The 24,318-nt window shown below is 40.8% G+C and overlaps 1 protein-coding gene across 1 annotated transcript in view; it reads right to left on the reverse strand.

The window, feature by feature from the left end:
• The window catches only part of VEGFD (vascular endothelial growth factor D), a 30,738-nt gene extending 12,440 nt beyond the window's left edge, over positions 1-18,298 (reverse strand). Inside the window, exons 1-2 of the mRNA XM_002197464.7 lie at positions 17,649-18,298; positions 289-499 (exon numbers count right to left, since the gene is read on the reverse strand). Of these exons, the coding sequence (XP_002197500.2) occupies positions 289-499; positions 17,649-17,738 (301 nt within the window). The 5' untranslated portion in view covers positions 17,739-18,298. The remainder of the gene's footprint in view (positions 1-288; positions 500-17,648) is intronic.
• Between the last annotated feature and the right edge of the window lie 6,020 nt (positions 18,299-24,318).

Consider the following 24,318-nt stretch of genomic DNA (forward strand, 5'->3'; position numbering starts at 1 on the left):
GTTTTTGTACATTGACTTCTCTTTCTTTTGTGCACTGACAAATCCCTGAACAGTACATCTTTCCTTTGCAGAGTATGCAGAGAAAATAAGCCTGATTTGGCCACAAAACAGGGAGGTGTGCTCAGGCTGTTGTCTGACACTACTTCATACAAAGTCATTTTCCAGAAATGCCCTGTTGTTTCTAGTATGGGTATATTCTAGGAAACCCCTTACTCCACAGTTTACTGCACAAGAATCAGGGAGGGGCCTTGAAGCTGAGATCAGATTTGGCCACAAACCTGCACCTACCTTTCAGTGTGTCAATATCATAGAAAGCAGCAGCAAATCTGGTAGAGCGATGCGAAGCAGAGCGAGAGTCTAAGTTGGCCAGGCTCTTGAGTTTTAGCCTGCATTTCCACAGCTTCCAGTCCTCAGAGTGAGTGATGTGAAGCAGCTCCTCCAGGCTGGATGCTCTCCTAATCTGCTGTTCTGACCGCTCCAATGCTGACAGAGATGTCCTCTGGAAGGGAAGGGAGAAGTCAGAGAGGCAGTACTTTGCAGTCAGTGCAGCACATGGAGCACTTGTACCAAAGGAGAGCACATTACTGAGGATATCTGAGTGTGCCTGGGACAACAGCAGCACACAGAGCTGTCCCAGACTTTGAGAGTGCTCTGCACCACACTTATCTGCAGGATTGGTGCCCACATAGATTGGGAAGGGGAGATGCCCACTTCTTCACCCTTTTCTTCACAGCCTTCAGAACTCCTTGACAAATGCAGACTTTACTGTGTCCCTGGTCTCCCGGGAGCCTGGTAGAACTGGTCACATCACTGCTGTGCCTGAGCTGGCCAGTTGTGCCAAAGTGAATCCCAGTTCACCCTGCAGGTAACTTGAATCAGTTCAGCTGGTGAGCACAGCCACCAGCCACCTCGGGTGCCAACACTCCGGTGAGCCAAGAGACAGCGCTTGGGGTCAGTGCAGCTGGGAGCTGCACTAAATACACAGGCCCATCCATACAGCCCACAAGCACATCACTCAACATGCTGCAAAGTGCAGGAGGCATCTGCCATCTCCCATTGTGGCTACACTTGGGTCCTGCCTGTGTCCAGCCCCAGAGCTGTGGCTGTGCAGCAGCATTAGCACAGTCATTGCATTTTCCACCTGTGTGATGCTCATGACCACTCTACTTCCATTGGAGAAAGCTCCCTATAAAGACCTCTACCATCACTTTGAAGTTAATATTCACTTTAAAAATAACTGTTTAACACTTAATATTGCACAGCATCCCGTAACAATACTGCTTTCTTTGGCTGCTGCTTTCTGACATCTGTGTTTGTGCCTTTATCAAAGCACTGAGTATTTATTTCCACTGACTCACTGATCTGCTGAAAACATTGTCTCCAGCACAAGTAAGAGGTTATCTTTGTAAATGTCTCTGTTGCACTGGACTGGTGCTCTCTCAGTTGTACTCTCTGGTTGTACAGTGAACTGTTTTTTTTGACTTGCAAACAAAAGGTTGCAGTGCCAGCTGTCATAAATAAAATTCCAGCTCTTTCAAGCAAAGCTGTAGTACAAGAGGCTGTCAATGAGCTGTGTAGCAGACAGCAGTCTAAACCAGTAACAAGTGAGTGCTCTGTGTAGAGCTGGGGAAGATGTGAGGGGAAGGACCACCTATAACAGGAAGATTTTTAGGTGCCATCTGAAATCCAAGCACTGAGTGCATCTGTTACTTTTTATATAGACATCTGTGGCATTTACTTTGCAACTTTGCAATACAGATGTTAGCCTGTACACGTGGGCCAAGTTAATTTTTGGGTAATTACCTTCCATTGACCTAAAATTCCTTAAGCAGTTAACTCAGAAAAAGTTGTTTGCTCTCCTTTTATGCCTTCAGAATATTATATTGTTCTCTAGAAAGTTGCCATATTTCATTATAGAGATGGCTGCTTCATAGGTGAATGATTTCTCATGTATTTCACATGTGGTAAAAACTAGAAACCCCATCTCAATACTTATGAACAAATAGTTCAAAAGGAATGTGAATACTTAGCACCAGTAACTGAATTTCTAGACAGTTTTACAAACAAGATACCCAGAATTTTGCTGATCCAGGAAAGCTGAAATTCAGCTTGAGGTCAATGTGTCAAGACTTATTTGTTCTAATAACCACAGCTTATGTTCACTCCCATTCACAAACTGTCTCTTTGGTCTTGCAAAATATGTGAGTGTAGGACCAGAACTGGCATGGTAATGGGACCAAAGACATCAAAACTGAAGTCTATTAAGCATCAACTTTTTTCCTCTCTCTTTGTGGTACAAAAGAATGTTCTATCTGAATCATCATCCAAGACTTCTAAACTAGACTTAATTTACAGAGAACCTGTAAAATGAGATTATAGCATTCTGGAACTTGGAAGACATATCCCTGCACTTCTTGTAACAGTCAGCAGTTTGGGATGAGTAGCTTCTCGATTTCTCTTACTCCTATATCGAGAGCTTTTCTTAATCATAGAATCATAGAATTGTTAAGGTTGGAAAAGACCTCTAAGATCATCAAGTCCAACCATCAATCAAACACCACCGCTGTGTTCATCACTAAACCAAACCCCGATTATTATATGAGCAAAATAATCTTTAAACCTAAGATGAAAGAATACAGAAAAAGTAGCAATGCCTCCTCATGGTAAGCAAAGATCAGTGATTTTATCTAAAAAAAAGATTTTTTACTGTTTTAAGGACTTTTTAATTTTTAAAGATATACAAATTCCATAATGTGAACACAATACCCTGAAATTAACAAACTATGCCATCACAAGTACTATTGTGTATAAGAGTCATTAGTAGAGGTCCTTTCTACACCAAAAATGCATCTCCAATAGGATTTGAATTCTGGAAATTAAAAAAAAAAAAAAAAAAACCACCTCTGATATTGATGCATAATAGTGGTACTAACAAAATCTGCCTATGTATTCAGGTTGTTTCTTCTCGTACCATTTTTCATATTTTGGAAACTGGAGTCTATGGTCAAAGGAAATGGAAGGAGCAGTCCTCATTGTAGAATTGTCATCAGAAATGTATCCTAATTAACCTAACCATGATCATCCAAAACTCACACAAGCTTAGCACTTCTCTGACTTCTCTGTCAGATCCAACTCTGCTCAAGCCATCCAATTGCCTAAGCTATTCAACCCTGAAGTGAATCTGTTGCCCCTTCTCTCATCATGTGTCCTAACACCTATCCAAGCTCTGCAGCTTGATGGGATTGCCTGTTGCCTTCCATGATAACATAAGGATAATTGTATTCCTGCTTCTTATATTTGACTTCTTCCCAGAGGGAACACATTTCACAGCTGACTTTTTAACTTCTTCACAGGATTCCGTATCCAGTACAGAATTTCCTGGTGCCCTTTCCCGCAACAACAGCACTGAGATAAAGTATGGTCTTTGCCTCTGAGCACTGTTGACTCTAGGCAAGATGGTGAGCTGAAGGCACTGCTAGCATCCAAGGGAGGACTAAATCTCAAGTAGTTATAGGATTTTACAGTAGGGACATCTATTTTTTTTTTGTGAGCTGGTTGCCCTGAGCTCCTTCTGTAGCAAAGACAGAGAAATATAGACACTTTTAGAGCATGATTCATTTGAAATCACACTGAAAGTCTTTTTTCTGGGTGACCAGGAGGACCAGGCTCACCAGATCACAAGAGGTATCAGTATGGTAGATCTTTGGTCAAACACATCTCTACACAGCTATCTGGGGTAAAAAACATCTGAAGAGAAACACTGAACTTTGTTCCAATCTTGCAAAGTGTCAAAACAGGAACAGTGAAAAGCCCTTATGTGTTTCTTTTGATTCACTTGAGACTTCTACAATGCTCTTATCTAAACCCTTGTTATAAATGCTTGCTAGAGCACACAGCAGACAGTTAAGCCACCAGAAGGACATCCTCATCCTCACTTTGACCACAGAGGTGGCCTCCCACAACTTAAAAGCATTCAAAAGTAAAAGCTTAAAAAATGAAAAGTGTAGAAGGTGCATAAGCTCCATCAACATCACAAAACCCTACAGCCTGAACTGCTTCTGCCACCCTCTTCCTACAGCACAGCTGCACCAAATAGATCATTGTCATGAAATCTTTCAAAAACATTCCTTTCTGGTTATACTATTTTGAAAAGGACAGCACCACATAAAAACACAGAACCTCTTACAGTCTCAGATAATACTGTGGATGAAGTGCCATAGGGCACCACGCAGGTCTGGAGACTTCTTTCACACACTGATGTTTAAATGCAAGCTCTGTTTACATATAGACATACTCTGGCTGACTGAAAAGACTTACTTAGAAGAATGCAGCTTTGGACAGAAATGTGAATAAATCTTTCAACATGTGAAACTGGAGGAGGGTGTTAGATTCAATAGTCCCAAACTTTCCTGTCATTTGATTTAGGACTTTATGCCCTCTCACCTTGATAGTAAGTGGAAAGCTCATAAAACTAGCATTTGAACAGGAGAGGAGCTCTTCACTCAGCACAGAGCAGAGCAAAGATACACAGATGTCAGACTGACATTTCACTGACTTTTCTGGGAGATCCAGCTCCTCACAAAAAGCAAAAGAGGAACAGAACCACTGACTGCTTCCCCTGACTGTAGCCATCTGCACATGCTGTTTCTCACTTTTCAGATATCCCTACCTCCCTTTTTCAATCTTTCTCTGATTACTACATTCCTTCTTTCCAGGTTCCCTTCCCATTCTCCACTCTGCTCTCAACATCTTGAACTGCTTGGATCCCACTGTGCTTTTATGTTGTTTATTTTTGCTGCTTTCCCCATATTCTGCTAGGTGGGAGTCTAGTGGAACCTATCTGAGCTGCTCTTACTCCAGAAGAACATCCATTTTTTTTCCATTCCATGCCCTCATCCAACTTTCCTTCACACTGACACAGTTTTTAGTAGTCATCTGAGGTGAGCTGTCACCATTGTGGAAGTTGTTGGTTGTAATGGTTGCAGTCAAGATGTGGAGCAGAATTTCACTGCGCCTGGCATGGTACACTTGGGGAGCAAAACCATGAACTCCGGCCCCAGAAACCTTAGAATATGCATTAAGAGTTAAGAGAAAAACAAATTAGACAAGGGGTTTTTGGGAAAGGACCATGGCAATGTCATTTCCATGCTCCCAAAATTAAAAAAATTACCTGTGAAGCCATATCACTGGAAAGCTCCAAATGTCCTAAATACCCATCAATGTACATCCCATAGTCCACCAAAGATATAATGCTATTCCCTGTGAGAAATGTTTGAGTAGAATTTATCAATAAATATCAAAGAAGCAGGTTTAAGTAGTTCATTCTTATCTCCTCAGCTTGCTGTTGCTATTAATGTAATTTTTCTAAGGACCTGATCTAAAAGCAGATTCCATACCCCAAGATAAAAAACAGATTCAGAATTAACTGAAGTCACATGTTTTTCCAAACACTTACTTATAATATGTTCCAAAATTATTCTTCAATTCAAAGAGGAATATCTGTTTTCCTCTATTTTGGCTATGAACAATCATCAGGAAATGATAACGCAAGTTAGCATTGTGATTTTTGGATAATTACAACTCTTGTCCTTCCAAAAGAAACCATAATGGGCTATCTATCTTCTTCCTAGTAATCTCAGATGCCAGGAAAACCCTAAAAGTAGTCAGCATTGGAAAGGAACAAGAGAAAAAGCAGTGATATATTCAGTGGCCTTTCCCACCTTGGACACTGACTAAAATCAGCCACTGAGTTAATTTCCCCACTGATTTATGCTAGTCCAATATTTGGCTTATGTCATACGGATGCACAATCCCACAGACAGCCTGCACTGTTCAAACTGTGCTCTTTCTTGAGCATTGACCATATCCTATCAGGGCCTGCAGCTCTGCACTTTGAACCTCTTCTCCACCCTTGACAAGCTCCTCGATTTCCTGCTTACGAAAAATAAAGAAAGCCAGCAGAACCCACCTTTGCAGAGCTCCTTTTTTTCCCCTTGGCATGTGCTGCTCTTTTCAGCAGCAATAATGATGTGTTTCAAGACCTCCTGGAGGTATTTTGAACAACAGAGGAAAGATGTGGAGTACAACAGTAAAAAAAAGGCCTGCTAAGGTTCTGAATTTTATTTGAGGGTTTATAGCACAAAAACATATGAGGTTGTATTTAAGCAAACAGATGCATGAATGATCTGCACTGATGCAGATGAATAATACTTTGTGTGCATGGGAAAGCAAAAATAAAAATTTATAGAAATCTATATTTTGCTCAATCTGCCTGCATTTCACTCTGTGCTCAAGCATGCTCATAGACCCAGGAAATACATCCTGAAAGCTGTACACATTATAATTTTCCTTTAGCCTCAGCCTCACAGTCTTTCTCCACAGTAGGACATAAACCTCTGCTTAAAACTAAACATGTGTAAGAATTCTTCTGATAAGGAAAGTTTTTCTGCCTTAGGGTCACACACACTGTCATGGCAAGTGCTGCATAAATACAAATGGAAATTTTCAGCATTACCACCCTGTCTGGGGCCAGGACAAATGATAAGGAACCTCTCAATAACCTTGCACTATTTTATGGTCCGTCCTCTCAGCAGCTAAGTAATCGAAAGAAGGTAACAGATTTATCTTGCCAGTGAAAGCAGATTGTAGCTGCATAGCACAGTGATGATTCTCTTAATGCCATTGTATCACAAACTTGGACAAACAGGCTTTAGATAAGGTCAGGCTAAAGCTTTCAAAATTAACCAGTCTGTGGGGTGGAAGTTCTGTCTCTGAATGAGGGCACCTGAACACAAAGAGTACTGGCAGCACGCAAGGACATTCTGAACCCTTATGCCAGCACTGTGTGCTTTATGCAGCTGCTGCAACTGCATTCAGCTCAAGAGAAGTTATGTAGAAGACAAAGACTGATGCAACCAGAAGGTGAATTCCCCCTGTTCCAGTACTGCCTGAAGGCTAATCTCAGAACTAGATTCAAACCAGCTTAAATACTAGGTAGGTAATTCACACCACAAGAAACTACCGAGGATTTTGGCTTCTGTGTATGCTACATCTGTATGCTACAACCTCCTTTTCTCTTCCACAATGCATTCCCCAAGGTGATTTTACCACAGTGTATAAACTGATTATAGTTGCAGGTTCATCTTATGGAGATAGAGTGCTTACAGATCCCTGCCACCCCACAATTATCAAAAATAAAAATTAATCTGATTCTGTGATTCTATTCACCTGAATGAATATGAACTATTTATCCGAGACTCCTCTCACAGATGGAGAAAAATAGGGCCACTGGGTGAACATTCATCCCATTCTAAGGCCTGTTTGATTAACTCTGCCTCCAAAATGCCTCTTCCTCTCTACTGATGCTGAAGGATGAATTGGCAGATCACCAGTTTAGCTGTGGTGAGGAGACCTGAAGCCCACTCTGCTGAGAGTATTCAAATGAGATTAAATAACCTCTCCTAATCTAAAGCACAAGCAACTGATGAGGTACACGAATACAGCCATCCAGGAAGAGCAGCTGCACCAGGGCCAGAAGGACCTGGGACGGCCTGAAGGCCAGCACTGGCAGAAAAACTCTGCTCTCCATTCCCTGCCTCGAAGCCACGGTGCAGTTACCCAGAACACAGATTGTGAGCTGATGTGGCCAAGGAACTGCAAGGGAGTTCCCGTGGAAATGTTTGGCTCTCTCTTGCCAGGAGAATGAAGCAGCTCCTGCCATTATGACAGCAACAAAAAACCTGCATTTTCCTGGTAAGAATAACAAGCTTGTGTGGAGTTTTTGCAGTAAGAAGAACTCTTTTGAGGGTTTTCATCATTATTAATAGTATTTTTAGCATTATTGTGTGTCCTATCAGTTTGGAGTCAGGTAAAAACATGAAATGAAGAGATGATACCTAACCTGGTGTCTACAGCCAAAGCAAAATATATGAGAAAAGAGAAGAAGGCATTCATCCAAAGGGAGTACCAAGGAAACACAGAAGATATTTCTCAGAGTGATAGGCCATGATTTTTAGGTAGCAGGGGCTCAACCATTGCCAAATTTTATCATAACAAATATTGTCTGCAATACAGCATCTTGTGTCCTTGGGATGTTCCATAACAGATAATAAAATAGTGAGAGAATCTTCTGCAGTTTGAAAACATGAGGCTTGGAAGAGTGACTTACTGCCCTATCAACAAGTAACAGCAGCACCCCATAAATATCTACCATGAAGCATCTAACTCTGCCACATGTCTGACACATATTAGCATGTAGTAATTTTATCATCACTTTGTATTTCATTTCCAAGGAGAGAAAGAGCATTATTTTTCAACAGCTCCAGAAAAATCGTACTTTTGATTCTCTGTCAGCTATGAACTTCTAATATATGAAGTTGCATCCCTGACTATATTCCCTCTGGAAGCATCATTGCACATTATTAGTGCACAAACAAGCTATTTTTAATTATAGTGAACATGACCATAGAGAGACAAAACAATTTGATATTTTGACTTCCTATAAAATTATTCTCTGAAACATGATGGGCTTGTCATGGGATTTTTAAGTGCCTATTACAATCTTTGTCATCTCAGAAGCATGGATGAAATTTCAGGAGCATGCAGTACTTCACCTTCAAAATATTGTAAGCAAACATTGAAATCTCTTCTAAAAATGTTTCATGTCTCTCAGTGCACTGCCTTGTCCAGACTGAACATTCATTTGATCATCACAGTTACAACATTAATAACCTGAAGGGGCATTCTGTTTATAGTGGGGACAAGTTCGGGCCCTGTGGGACAAATTTCCAGCTGTCACTTTTTTAAAAGGGTTTTTTCTCCAGTGAGAGTTGTATGGAAAGCATGCAGCTATATTGTCCAAGTATATAGCAAAAAAAAATACACAAAGGGATGGAACTTCTTCCCTGAAATAGCTCAAGGACTGAAGAACAGACACAGGAAAATTTTGCTTCCCTCACCCACAATCAGTGCAAATCCTCTCTGCACTCTGCCTTGAGAATTAGAGAGTGTTGGCCTTGGCTGTGCATCCTCTCAGGAAAGGGTGACTGTGATCCCAGCACTCCATCCTGAAGTCCTGTGTGCCACGGCTGCTGGAAGAGAAACTGCACAGAGCCCTGGCCTATAAAAGGAGCAGTGTAGAGCTCTACACTGTGCCAGGGCACACAAAGGACTCACAGATACGTCACTTGTGGGTTTGGAAGGAACAAAAGATGGTAAAAATTATGGTCTGGCCAGGTGTTGTATGAGGTGGCAGAGGGTTGACAGGGGAGCATTGACCTAAGACTGTCACATGTCTCACTGATACATTTGTGATGTTTGAGGGCCTCTTCTGCTACAACCATGCCAGTACATCTTCTGACCGAGACACAAAACCAGAGGAGGAGGAGGAAGCTCTGGACTCCTCCACCTCATGTTCAATGTGGTAAAAAGCTTCCTCCGGACACTCCCTCTTGAGAGTCTGTCTTCTTGGCCTCCAGTTTAACTTCCACTGAAGAAGGATTCCTAATTACCCATTTTCTAAACTTCGTGGTCAAGGTGGTGATAAAACAGCTTCTACTTTAGCTGAAGATGATACGTTTTCACAAGCAAATCATATCAACTTCTCTGGGGCTTCATGAGAACAGCTGGTTTATATTTTGAATGGCCTTTTGAACTAGAATGGATCTTTTGTGGTGCTACAGCAAAAAAATCAGACTTCTTGCACTTTAGTAGCATGCTTACATTATAAAAAACCTTGGAGATTAGATATTTTGGTTGCTGTATTCTCTCTTGAATAAACCAAAATATTGAAAGCAAATAACTGAAAACATCAGAATTGGACATGGTTTCGTCAGAATAGTTCATATAATTTTTTTATGTCCAAAGCAGAGACTGGTAATATTTAATCAAAATACCTCTCAGAATTATATACTTTTAGCCAGTTAGGTCTTTACACCAAAATGAAGCAGAAAGAATTTTGAGTATCAGCTACAACTCTCTTTAAACAAGTGCTTCTTTCCACAGCCAGGTCTTTTGGCTCTCATAGGAAACATCCTCCAATTGTGATTTTGAAGGTAACAACATCCACTGTGCATCAGGGTGCTGGTAGTAATAGAAAAGCTGGAGTGGTATATGAAAGAAAAGAGTTGGTCTGCTAAGGTATGGATTTTCTTTCTGTTTAGGCTTAGTCAACTACATTTGAGAGTTTACCATTAGGTCCCTCCTACACTGATCACACAAAGAACATTCATTTGGTAAGTGAAAAAACACAGGTGATTTGTCAAAAATGTCCAGTGTGATAACTCACTGCTATATCCTAAATTCTACTGACAACTTTGGGAGTCTTACAGTACATTTTCTGAGCTTCTGCATATAAGCTTGTTCACATGGTCTTGTATTGCTGCAATGTGTTGAGGCAGATGTGCTGCTCAAGACAGAGCTCAGCTAGAACATCATCACTTCACTGTACACCAGGTTAGGTGCTGGCCCAACACTGTGACAGGATGCACACATCAAAAATAGCATATTAAATGTGTTTACAAAGAGCATGTCCAGGCTGTAGTCACTGTTCTTGAAATTTGTCCATTCTTTGGAAGTCACTGGGGCTTGGACAGTGAGTTTAGAATGGCTCAGTAACAGACAAGACCTGCATGAAATCAGATGACTATGTATTCTTCTAATATTTGAAAATATTTTTTAATGTGATGAAGGGTCTTTCAGTTAGCACTTTCATTGGGTTTTGGGTCTTCCCCAAGGCTCTTTAATAAATGTTCTGGAGGTATGACTAGCCAATTGGACAGCTGGGTTTCAAAATGTCATTCACAAAGCAAAGCCATTGCCAACACTCAATGAACTTATGTTACCCCAATCACACGCACACATTTTCCTGGAATTGTAGTTTTTATTGAGTAATATTTCCCTAGCAATTCAGAAAAGTATCCTAACATGGTTTCTGAGTCATGCTGCTAATTAAAGTGAAAAGTTTTGCCTGTCTTTGTGGCACATTCTCTGTGTGCAAAGTGACATACGATATGGTAACATGATGCAACTTTTTAGCATTTCATCGTGACTCAAATAGAATTCCCTCCCCAGCTGCACTCTCACTGTGACCACACTGCAGGCAGTGACCGTGAATTGTCAAACCCAACGCCGCCTGCTTCCCATGAAAGCAGGGCTCAGGCAGACCCATCCCGGCATCCCGAGGGTGAGGAAGGCAGTCACCCCTTTCTGAACCCATTCATGTGGTCCCACACTGCATTGCCAAATCCCACCAGTCCAACCCCACGTTGTTTGTGCTCCTTGTGGAAGCAGAAGAACCCTAGATGGCGTCCTACCACCAGCTGAGTGGTGGCACACCTTAAATCACATGTGGGTGAAAAATATAAAAAAATGTTCAGCTGTCCTTCATAAAGAAAGGAAGCTGAATTTTCATTAATGTAAGAAAGCTAAAATAGCCTGTGCAGTTGTTCTGCTGTTCACTGGTACAGAAGCCCATACATCACACTTTTGCCAGGATGTTAAAAAAAATGTTCTGTTAGGTCTTCCCATGGGCAAAGTGGGTCTGTGCAGCTGTAGTGGGGGCACTCAGCATTTTGTTTGCATTCCTCAAATCCCAGCGAGATGTATGATGATTTGCAAAGCATGCTGGGGAGGTAGGAAGCAGGTGGAGAAGTAGATAAGGGAATGGCACACAGTGAGAAGAATAAGAAATTTCCCAGGAATAAGTGTTTCTATAAGAAAGTTACCATATCAGATTTACTTCCCTGCAGCACCATAGCTCAGGTCATTTTTCCCCCTCAGCAATATGGTCTCAAAGCCAAGTTCAAGAAAGGGTAAAAGCCAGTTTTGTAACTGGACTTACTTGCCTTGAGAAAAAGGCCTAAAGGGTTTTTTAGTGGGGATTAGAATAAATGAGTTATCACCTACAACAACTGTACCTTATTTATTTTTCCCAAATGCCAGGATGGTGTCTCCAGGAGATAAGACACAAGTAAACCTTGTCTGGAATAGCAGCAGTGTTGATCAGAACAAAAACTGCAGACACCATGGCAGAGGTTTCACAAGCCAGAGTTTGCACCAGTTTGGTTTTTTTCCTGTTTTCAGGAAGTTCTTTTCTCTGCTTGCCTCCTGTGGGAGCCTACATTGATACCACCACACCACTGGTTATAAACAACACAAATGCCTGTGGGAAAAAAAGTACCAGGCTGCAGAAAACAGAAACAAGCAGCATTTGCTGAGCCTGAGCTGAAGGTTTGTTTTTGTTGCTTTCAGACCACTAATTATCAAAAAAGATGGCCCACCGCCCTCTGAACCTGCCTTCTTGCCTCCCCTTGGTTTCACAGAATTTCAGATGTGAGCTACTACTGATGGCAAAGTTTAATTAGTGCTTAATTCAAACCCCTGATAAGTGGCTTTCTCAAATGCTGCATCTGAATAATCTACACAGCCTGCTGTATTTTTCCAAGTGCTGCTCTATCCTCAGATATTAAAATCCTAGCTGGGATGGACTGGATTGGATCAGTAGCTGGGAGGGATTTTTTTTCTCTTTCTCATGAGCGAGAACTGTTCTTGATAAAGTAGCAGCATGTTAGTAGTTGCCTTTCCAAATTGATAAGAGCCAAGGACGGATGCTCTATGGCATAACAACAAAACAGGATTGTTCTGTTTGCCTTCAGTGCACCTTGTCAAGACAGTAGCAGATAAGTCAGAACAAATTGGCTTTCCTCATAACTTCCCTGATAGCGTCTGACTTCTGAAGGAAAAACACAAACAATCATTTCTGCAGGAACACTGTAAGCCTATTTTCACACATTTTTGGCTCATTGAGCCTATCAGAGATGGTAATCACAGAGAATCAAAAGCAGTAGACGAAACTGGAAGAATGAAATAGTTCTGAAAACCACAATCTCATAATATTTGTTTAGAATTGTTTCCTAACTTTGAAAGGAAGCTGGATTTGAGGATGAAAAGCCTAGTTTAAACAGAGAAATTGTTCCCAGTGACATTTCAAGTTGCTTTTTCTAGCAGTTGAGAACTTTGCTGGAACTTTAGGAGTTGCATTTGAGGAAGAGATCCCATGACATGGAAGATTTTTAGAATTTAACTTTTCTAGAAACTGAGCAACATTTGCAAGCAGATTTTAGAAAGCTGTGTAGATCTATCTGAAAAACAGTGTCAGTTATAATGACAGAGACAAAAGCTTACAGCCAGCTCTGCTGCTCAGGCTTCCTCACAGAGCTCTGTCCCAGTTGTACAGACAGACAGACTGCAGCTGGCTCTCGGAAAGGAGATGTAAAGAGCTTCCTGATTTCTTCTGCCCTCGGTGTGATGGCTCTCCAGTACTTCCATGCCTTCCCAGGGGCAAGGCTTTTTCCACTTAGGTGGTCCAGGGCCTCAGGAGGGTGGGGAAGTGCTGCTTCCCTCTCACCAGCGGACAAGGACCATGTACAGCTGTGTTTGGGAAGTGGCTTCCCGCTCTGTGCAGTTCACAGGGACAGCAGGAGATGAGGAAGATCTGTTTGAGCAAGAGCAACTGCTGGAGGCTTTAACAATGTTTAGTGCAGAAGTAGAAAAGATTTAGCTGTGGAAAAGGAGTGCATGTAACAGAGAGCAGCCATGTTTACCTCCCAGCTAAGCCCACCTGACCCTTGGTCTTTTGATCAGAAAGCAGCTTTATAATTCAGGGACACTCCTCAGGCCTATCCACTGTAGTTTTCTCTTGAACAAAACCAAAGGAAGTTTCAACATGGGGAGAACACCTCTGCAAAAGGAAAAGGCTGTGAGTCTGTTTAACTTGGAAGTGACTGATTGTTCCTTTCTCTTGCCTGTCCCCCAATCATCTATCAATAATGCGAAGCAGCAGAATTGAGAAGGAAAGCAATGAGATTTTAATTCTCCAAGATCAAATCTTGCTGCCTCATTAGAGAGGCAGTTTTAGTGTTGGAAGGCAGAAGCAGCTCGGATGGATTGTTGGCTTTTCTTGGCAAAAAATTGCCTCAGCTCTGATGAATATAGGACATAGCTCTTCACATCTAATTTTAAAATTCTGGAAAAAGTATTTTATGTCTGTTGCTGCCCTAGGTGAGGAAAAATTTGAGGGGGAGAGACAGAAAGGGAGACAGTGAAATTTGCGGTTCTCTAGCTGAGAGGTTCCAAAACATAAGAGACTGTCGGGACAAGAACTTCAATAAGGAATTTTTAAAGCATTTCCTGATGAAAAAAAAAAAAAAAAAAACAAAAAAACAAAACTTAAAAAATAATTCTCAGTCTTCAGAAAACCCATGTGGAAATCTAATTATTCCATGAGGACTTTATATATCAGGTTGGCATCCTGAACCAAGCCACTGGAAGGCAAGGGCTGCCCCTGACATCAGTTCAGCTCTGGAGCCAAGTCCTGTTGGACATGTGTGGCTGTGCTGCCCCTGTCTGAGGCTGCCCACTGCTTCCCACCATGAGCCTGTGCTCCAGTTGTATTCTGACTGGCAGACATTCGATGTTCAGGCTGAAACTTTCCATACCAGATGTCTGCCTCAAAATTACTTTAATAATTTTTTTGCTTTCTCTGTCAATATGGTTTAATCATAGCAGAGGATGAAGCTCCTCCTTTATCCTCCACTGCAGTCAAACTATTTTGACAGAGAAAGCAAAAAAAAATCATGTATCCGTGCAAAAAAAAAAATCTGTTTCCCTACTGTGAATCACAGATGCAAATTTTTAACACCTGAGGAACCTTTTTTTTTTTTCCTCAGATGTGTACACTGCTATCTTTGAAAAAAGCCCACACAGCCCTCCCAGGGCTTTGCAGCAGCCAGATCCTGTGCTGGTTGTCCAAATGGACATTTGGGAGCAGAGCAGGACCTGGGTGCAGGCCACCCATGGATGCAGGTCCAGCCTGTGGGGCTGAGAGCACAGGACCTGCCCTTCGTCCCCCTCAGGCCACAGGGGTCTGGCATCCAGGGACAGGAAACTCATGGATTTGCCTGTGGGAGCGGAAGGAAATGAATACTCATGGAGCAGGGCAAGGCCTGGCCAAGGAGGCTGAGAGCATCTTTGGAGATCAGAACAAGAAATGGGTCAGGAAAAGGAAAATTGGAGCAGTTAAAACCACAGGGACAAAGAAGGAAGCTATGGATGGAGAAGGGAAGGGGAAACTGTGGTCAGAAATGACTGGAAAACAAAAGTGTCCACTAGGGCTGTCTCTGAGGAAAATGGACAAAACTCCTGAGGGTCTGTGACAGAAGAAGGATGTCTCCATCCAGGAGGAAGCAAGTGGGAAGGAGGGTGACACTTGGATAGCACAAAAAAGAGACCAATTGGAAAACTGAGTCCCTGAGTCCTGGAGGTGAGGGAACACAGGTCAAGTGCTGGGAGTAGAACAGGGAATGGAGAGAGGAAGGAAGAGCTCTGACAGGTGAGGAATACATGCACATGGTGGGGAAAGGGGATTCATGTGCTCAGAAGAGGATGGAATTTTTGAGGGGTTAGGAAAATCCAACTGCAATGGAAATGCTGGATCACAGCAGCTTGTACACAAGCTTTTTAACATTCATGCCTTTAATCAGGGTATTTGAAGGGGAAAAAGAGAGAATTTAAACACTTAATCCCCTGAAACTCTTGCATGATACCACACCGATGCCACCTGATGATCTGAAGCATAAAGCATAAACAGTTTTAAAATTTCAGGTGCCCTGGGCAGAGGTCACCTAACTTGGATTCATACAACAGGGGGCAGAGCAGGTTGCTGGTGCTTGACCCTTCCTAGGTCTCATCAGTTGTGTATTAGCTGCATCCTGACCTTGTGTGTTTTATCCAGGCAGTGCTGCTGTTGATCTTAAAGAGCTCTAAAAAAACAAGGTAGGGTAAGTGAACGCAATACATAATTTCTGTGTACTGCAAATTCAATTTGAGGTGCAAATGGTAAGAATAAACATAACCCTGTGTGCCATCCAAGACTGTAAAATGAAGCACGTTTTGTGGTGTATTTCCACATGTGTACACATACAGAAGCCCACAGGTCATACAGGAGAAAACAACCCAGAGAGCTAACACTCTATGTAAGACATTAAAAGAAAAACAACAGATTAGCCAAAAACTTCCATCTACTCCAAAAGAGCCAGGAAAAACAATCTTTTCCTTTTGGAAATCAGCAAGTGAAATACAGCATTTAAGTGTGATACCTTTTTGAGTGTGACTTATAAGATTCCTTTAAAATAGTCTTGGAAACTCTCTGTGAGTTGTTTCAAGAACAGTAGCCTGGGGCTAAGCTGGCTGCTTGACAGTGGTAACCAAGTTTCAGTGAAAACAATCACAATTGCTTGTGATTATAAGGATGGACAATCTTATCACAGTGAATGAATATAAGCTAATATAAGCTAGCAAGGAGAGCTCTTGCATTTACTCTAGGCAAAGTGGGTATGGATTCAAAGTTTACAGTTAAAGGGCTTTCTAGTGGTTTTACTTTTGTGCTGAATAAACTTGCGTCCCACATGTGGCTAGAATTATCACCCCTGCCAATTATGAAATGGTTACTATTCTGTATTAGAAAGCACACTCTGGTTTAAATGAAGTGATTCCTGCAAGTACAAAACCAGTGATTTGTCATGCAGTGCACAAAGTTAATGTATTAAACAAGGCTTATTACTCTGGTCCTAATGCCTTCAAAGAATTGATTGCTGAGGTTGTAAATTAAAAGCTTGTGAGCAGTCAGCAGGCATCAGTCATCCTGAGGCACACACTGCTCACCACTGCTGACTTACTGGGCTGGCAACAGCAGTCTGCAATTAGGCACACAACTGAGCATTTCTTTCCTAAAGCACAGGTCAGCATGCAGCAGGCTCACAGACTGGTGTGTGTGGTCATTGCTTGCAAGCAGGAGGTTTTCTGAAGTGGAAAAAAAAATATTAGCTTGTTTTGCTCTGCCAGTGAAAAACAAATAATTTGTTCTGGACCACACACTGAATTAATCATTTTTGGACAGACTGCACGTGTAGAAACTTGTTCCAGTTTTTGTTCTGATTTTTCTAAATGATTGCCCTGGATGTTCTCACATTGTCTCAAAGCCAAAAAATCCTACTCTCATGGTGAGGCTTAAATTTTGTTTCATGTACTATATTCAGAAGAAAAGTTAATTTCCAGGCAATGTGCTCTATTATTACTAGTTGCTGTTTATTTTAAAATGCTATATAACTTTTTCTAATGAAGGAAAAGAGAAATGTTTCTCTGATATCTGCCAAACAAGTGAACAACTGATGAACACGTGTTTTTACAGGGAAAATTTTACTGCCAGCATACTAATTCCTGCAATTATAAATACCTGAAATAAAAAAGTGAATTTACCAAATATTCTAAATACTCTGACTCATGCTTCTTTTTCAGATTTTTCTTTTCTTTTCCATGACTGAAACTAAAATTTTAACTCAAGAACAAAGTATACAACAAGTACTTAATAACTAGTAAAAGAAGTAATAAAATATTAAACAGAGACTATGGATTTAAATTCCTTGTAGATTCATTTTCCTCTACAGCTGCTAAACACCTCTGCAACTAAATCATCACCAAACAAAAAAATAACAATTCATTACAAAAACAAGGAACCTACTACCTTGCACATTAAATGGAGCTAATTCTGGAATTTGTATTATTAAGAATCACAGTAAATAAAGTTCACTTACCTTCACAGAACCATTCTCATAGTCAGATCCTTGCAGCAGATGTAGAAAAGAAATTATGAAGATATTCACAGTTGCCCACGGTTTGTACATTCTGATGTTTAAAATCCACAGGTTACTACGCAGTCGTTGTTGTACAGCTGGAAGTGTCTGTTTCAAAAGGCATTTCTCTGCCACCAACACAGAAAGGCTTCCAGAATTTCTCTCATAAACTCACAAAGGATTCCAACATCTAATAGTAAATATCTGTCTCTTTGCTACTCAAAACAATTGTAAGTTCCTCTAGCGAATGTAATTTCTTAGAGCAGATCTTAGATACACTTGAAATAAAATCATGATAAGGTTTTAAATAGATATATATCTGTATGTGTACACATACACACTCACAAGCAATCAGGTATGGATTCCAGTTAATGAAGTTAATATATCTTCCATCAGGACACAAGGAGACATTCAAAATCCATCTGTGGTCCAGAAAATGTAGGAAATCTGCTCGATTCTGTGCTCGATGTTACAGCAGGCTTTTAAGATGGGAGTGTAATGGCCAGTGTTTTGAGCCGAGAGCTGTAATCCAACTCTGTATGAAAACTTTTTTCACAACCTTCATGGAAGCTTGCAGAAGCATGTGTCTTAAATCTGATACAGACTTTGGCAGTAACACAGGCAAATTTTGGCTCAAATCCCATTTTCTTCCTACCAATAGCATAGCAGTTTTTAAACTAACTGATGCAATCTAGACTCCCATTATTTTAAAGGAGATTACCTGAAACATGAAACTTTAGCACACGGTCTTACACCACACACATATTTTATGTTACTCCGCTGAAAGAAAAAAAAAAAAAAGAGGGAGGGAAAGGAAAAAAGAGACTTTCATGTGGTCTATCTCATGTGTCATAGGGGCTTCTGAATAAAATTTTAAAAGCAAAGTTAAGAACTATCTCTGACAACAAACAAGATTTTTATTTTTCAGAAGAAAGTTCATGAAGCTGGACTATAAAATAACAAAGTCTCTTTTTATTGCAACAAAACTCAACCAGCATTTCTGCTCCAAGATAAGTATGTATATATTTTATATACATATAATATATAATAAAATTTATTTTATTTTATTTTATTCTTTATATATTCCTGTAGTTTAAAACAGAGATTTAAAAACAGAGATCAATCATTTAAAAGTAAAGTGGAGACAAAGACTCCAATAATTATATATGTTAAATCCATATTGCTGTACTCATATATATTGTGTTCAGGAGAACAGTTCTACTCTCACAGGTTTTAGTGTTTGCAGAATCAGCCTCCACAGCTGTTAAAAACAGTCAAGTACATAATACTTCAGAGTCCTGGTTTCCTACCTCTGATGTCCAAGCAAGTGCTGTCTTAAATACAAGTTACACTTCTCTACCTACCATTAGGTTAAATCATTTCTTCTTAAGTATTCACCACAAATGGATCTTAGCAAGAAAATTATTTTAATCCAGTATTTCAAGTTGTTGTCTGTTAATTTGCATTAGGTTTTAAAAAAATATATGTAACACTATAAATTTTTAGCTTTGTCTTTTCCCACTTGATTTGTGAAAGCAATCTATTTCTCTTTTTTTTTTTTTTTTCCTCCCCCACCCACCCCACACTGGTTAGTAAAAGGACAGCAAGAATTTCACCTCTTTGAAATGAGAGTGAAAAAGCTGCTTTGTCAATGTACCTGCTGCTCCCCCTCATACCTCCCCTGCACCCAGCTGCCAGAGCCATTCACACAGTTTTGCACAGCCCACACTACAAGGGTCATCCCATGTCTGTACTGTAGGTTATAATTAACATTCTTTAAACTATTTCATTCATCATTTTAAATTATTGTGTTATCTAACGCTTTTGTAGGGTCACCTTGACCTCATTTAATGTCTCTGGTTGGCTTCTGATATTAATATCCATCCCCTTGCAGGAGCTGAAGGCCTGCTAAAAGGAATGGCTATGCCTCTGCCTCGGATGCACAGCTTCCGAGTAAGGGATCAAACCAAAAATAACCTCTGTGGGCTCAGGACTACATGAAAATAACTTTCTATTGACCTGCATTAACTGGAGGGAGTGTCTGGCCATACTCACCTCTCATTTATGGGATCACCTGGAGCACAGACCTGGAACCACAGGAAAGTCAAGAAGCAATATGTGCCTGCACACCTTAAAGCCTGGTGAGTGGGATCCTTACACAGCCTGTCTGCAGCACTGTTCAGGGATGAGCTGCTCTGTTCACTGGTAGGGCTGGTGCCAAATGCCCACAGACTGCCCTTCAGGGACTCTAAGCAATCTAGGATTAGAAAATTAAGACTCTTTGGTTTGGAAATGTTGGAGAAAAACACCTCTGTAGTATTTTCTGTATGTTGTAGTTCATCGCTGTTACTTACCAAATTCACCTCTGAATTACAAATACGTTTGGAATGACCAGGCCTGTATCTTTCTCAAAGCAAACCATTCATCAGAAAAGGTCACCCACCTCTGGCTTCAGGGGGCTTTTTGGCAGGAAGACTGAACTGACCCTTAGGCACTGAATCAAACTCGTTTATACAAGAGCAAGTCAGATGCTGCAGGCAGAACACAAAATGTACCTAGTCCCTCCCTTAGGACTCAGACACAAAGACTAGCAAATAAAGAAAAACCCTTTTGTTAACTGCAGAGGACTCTAAAGCTGGCTCAAAGCTGTTAGTGAAAGCAAAGGCAAAGCAAGAGAAACCAGCTGGTAGGACAGCAGAGAAATTAGTAATGAATTTCTGGGAAAGCCTTTTCACTATCTGTATCACAGTGCTCATCCCATTCCCTATAGTTCTTGTCTGTCTCCTTAATTCCAGATAAGAATTGGTTCTCCCTTCAGCACCACCTCAGCTCTGGTCCTGACACAGCTTTCTTATGATTTTTCCTGCCTAGTGTTTGAGAACACTTTGAATACTTTTGTGTTGGAGCTCAAATCTCAGAAGTATGATGAGATTATATTGCAGACTGCCTGCAACAGCAGTGAACAGACTTGTCCAGCCAGAATCCTCTGTTTTCATTTAATTTATGAACATAAGTTAACAATACACACACTCTAGTTTCTTCTTTTGTCTCAGTTAGCTGTTGTAGAACCACCTGCTCAGATTTGTGCAGGGTTTGGGGTTTGTACTTTTGAAATCTAGCACTGTCTAAAAAGAGGCTTAAATAAAATTTATATGACTATTAAAATTACTTTTGTACCTGAATAATCAGCTCCACAGACATCATCAATGCTAAATACTGCACAATGAACTTAAATTTCAAGCATTTATGCCACCTTTGGGTAAGCAGCTAATACATTAATATTGTGGCAATGAGTCAGCTCTTCACAAGAAGAGCTTAAATTTTGTTTAGTTAAATCTGTTTCTAATATTGGTCAACACTGGTGTCTGAAATGGATGAACAATACAGATTAAAACTTTAAGACTATTTATCTGCAGGCATTATGCATGATTTTTTCAATAACAGTTGAATTATGAGTCATTCTTCCAAAGTAATAGTCTCACATTACACAGAAACCTGGAATCACTGATTCCTATTGTCTGTTTTTGTGATGGAAGAGAACATATAAATAACCCAGAACTTGGTAAATGAATGGATTAATCATAATTTCTTGGTACTTTTATGATAGGATAGGCAGACCACATGCCCTATATTTACTAGAACTCCTCACCATTATACATTGAGGGTTCTATATGAGGAATACGGCCAGGACAGATGACTTAAACTAAAAAACAGTATCATATTTAACTCATGCATTTCTTGCATGTGTGCACACCCAAGGAACAGAAAAATTTCCTAACAGGACTGAACAACTCATGTTCTTCAAGCTGAAATCTTTTCACATGAAACAGTAAATTCCTTCAGTAATCTGAAAATAACTTAGACCTGCAGAAAGGCCCGTACTAGTGTCATTATTAGCCAGAAAAATTTAAAAGGGAACACCTCAAACAAACAAACAAAAATCTTCATTTGGAAAAATGTAACAAAACACCAAAGGAAGATATTTCAGGCTTTTAACACAAGAGTAAGCCATAAATCAATAGGACTATTTAGATCAGGGAAGGTTTGTGAGGATATGCCCTAAATAAACTCCAGTTAAATTGATCAGTTTGTAAAGTTGAAATTGGAGATAAATAAAGGAAGTTCATAGCCTTTACTTCAAAGAAAGTATTGCTTCACCAGCTACTTCAGACTTGAAAACTCCACACCATTGGAAGTTTCAGTATGACACAATGTTCAGAATAACACAATTCCCAATGAAGGTCATTAAGTATTTTCAAGATGATTCTATAAGTAGATCTGTCCATTCCCTCTAACTAATCCATACACAGGGGAACTTGTCTTCTTGAAAACTACATAGAAAAAAAAAAAAAAAAGAAAAAAAAGAGAGAGTTTATAAAATATTGCAAGCAGGGATCTAATTTAGATTTAATAAACACTCATGGCATAGCAGTTATATGGCAATCCGGTCACTTAGCACACATTATTAAACTAATTATCAAGTAATCATTACATTAAAAACTTCTTTTGAAATAAAGCAACGTTTATTAAAATGGCTACTGGCATCAGAAATTTCAGTGAAATAGCAGAATCCTTGAAACATCACACTAATGCTAAGCTGCATTGATAGAACTGAGTGGGAAAAAAGAAAAATCCCATGCACAGAATCTCGAATTCAGAGCACCACTGGAATACTCTGCCAAAGGCAGCCTAGCGGAGTGATGGGGACAGCACCAGAGAGCCAGATCCAGAGCCATCCCCCTCACCAGCCCCAACAGTGCTTCATCTCCTCAGGTTATTCTTTAGTTGCCCTTAAATTGGATCATTTAATTGTCTGCTAGCTGCAGCAAACCTGGAGCTCACAACAGGATGCAAAACCGGCCGGGGAAGAGGGGAAATCCCACCGGGTGCCTCTGCTGCGCCCCAGGCTGCGGTGGCTAAACTGCTATCCACAGCTTCATCTAGCTGGTAAAAGTTTGCCTGGGAATGTCTGCACAGGCCACAGACACAGCCCTGGCTGAAGGGCAGGCACACTCCCAGCCCTCCACAGCATCCCCGGCTCAGGCCTCCCCTGCTCCAGGGAGGGACGCCCTTGTTAATGGAGGAGCGCTGTCAGCAAAAGGCAGATACAAATCACAAAAAAACACTGTTTGTTGAGCTTTTGAGAGATGTAAACACCGTGTAGCTGCTCTGGTTTTGAATAGGCTCTGCCTCAACCTCATGGTGAGCCCAGCTGCCTTGTTACCTTTCACTAGTTCACATTTGTGACATCTAATGCATGGAAAGACAGAAAGACTCTCTGGGGATGGCTGTTGTGCTGAGCAACAGCTTTATATCAAGTATGAAGAAATTTGTGCTTCTTTTGTTTCAGTGCTTCCTTTGTGTCTGTTTGGGTAACTCCAACTTCTAAGTCTAACCTACACAGAGATACCTGATCCAGGGAGCAAGACCTCTCTCTGGATTCCTGTTATTCATATTTATCTTCAATAATGGGAGCTCTGTGTCTGCTTGTCTTCACATCCATCTGTGTTTACATACCTGTTAATGAGGGCGCAACTGAAACAATAATCAAACTTTAATTACAAAGGTGTGTAGCAGCTTTCAGGAGCCTTTATTTCACTTGTTATTTTATAAGTTCTCATTTCTTTCTACATAAAAGTGGGAGAAGCTGAACATAAAGATAAAACAGGTCTTGCAGTTAAGTAGAAGAAAGGGAAAGGAAAAGGTGGGGAGGCAGGGGATAGGTGAAACAGAAAAGAGAGGAGGAAGGAGAGGAGGAACTCTGACTGGATGATATCCTTCACATCTTCCCTTGCCTCCAGACTGACTGTGAAGCAGTGGCCGGTGTTCAGGTGCATCTGAGGATCACAACTTGTTCAAGTCAGGTGTGAAGCAGTTCACAAAGCCAAGGCAGGAAGCAGTTACCAAGAAGATGGATTCAACACCCAGAGTTCAATGGCTACATTCAGTCTGAGTAACTGCACAACACAGTGAGTATTCAGACTACTGAATCCTGAAGATGTTGCAAGCAAAGCAGTTGAACTCATGGGTTCTCGTAAGGTAGAGAATAATAATATGTTCTCATTTTCTCCAGCACATGTGGCACGGTTGCTAAATTACTCTGGGAATTGAGGTATGCACAGCTTGCACCAACTTGTGTAACTGAACAGACATTTGTTGCACTGTGCACATCAAGCCCAGAATTTCTCAAGAGAAAGATGTGACTGCAGGTGATATCAACATCCTTAACCTTGCAGTCTCTAGTGATGTCTTGAGCAAGTGCACATAGCAGAGCAACAATACAGCTTGTACTTCAAACATTTACTTCTCATCCAGCAGAGTCTCACAGCAATCTAATTCAAGTGATCGTAGAGTGGATGGTGCCAGAAGAGCAGCTAGAAGACATCAAGGAAACATCTTTTACATGAGAAAATCCTCATTTATTCTAGTGATTGTTGCATTCTCAGAGGTCAAGAAGCAACTATGTGTTATGGGACGAGAGAGTTAAAGCAAATTTGTGCAAGAACATTTTTCTGAAGCAGTCGTTATCACACAATCACCTTCAAGTGCTTCTGGAGAACTTCACCCATCTCATCACAACACTCCTTGAGGTAAGGCAGACTTTGTGACAGGAGTGGAAAATGTAAGGTTA

This window comes from Taeniopygia guttata, chromosome 1 (genome assembly GCF_048771995.1).
Source record: "Taeniopygia guttata chromosome 1, bTaeGut7.mat, whole genome shotgun sequence".
NCBI classification, from domain to species: domain Eukaryota; kingdom Metazoa; phylum Chordata; class Aves; order Passeriformes; family Estrildidae; genus Taeniopygia; species Taeniopygia guttata.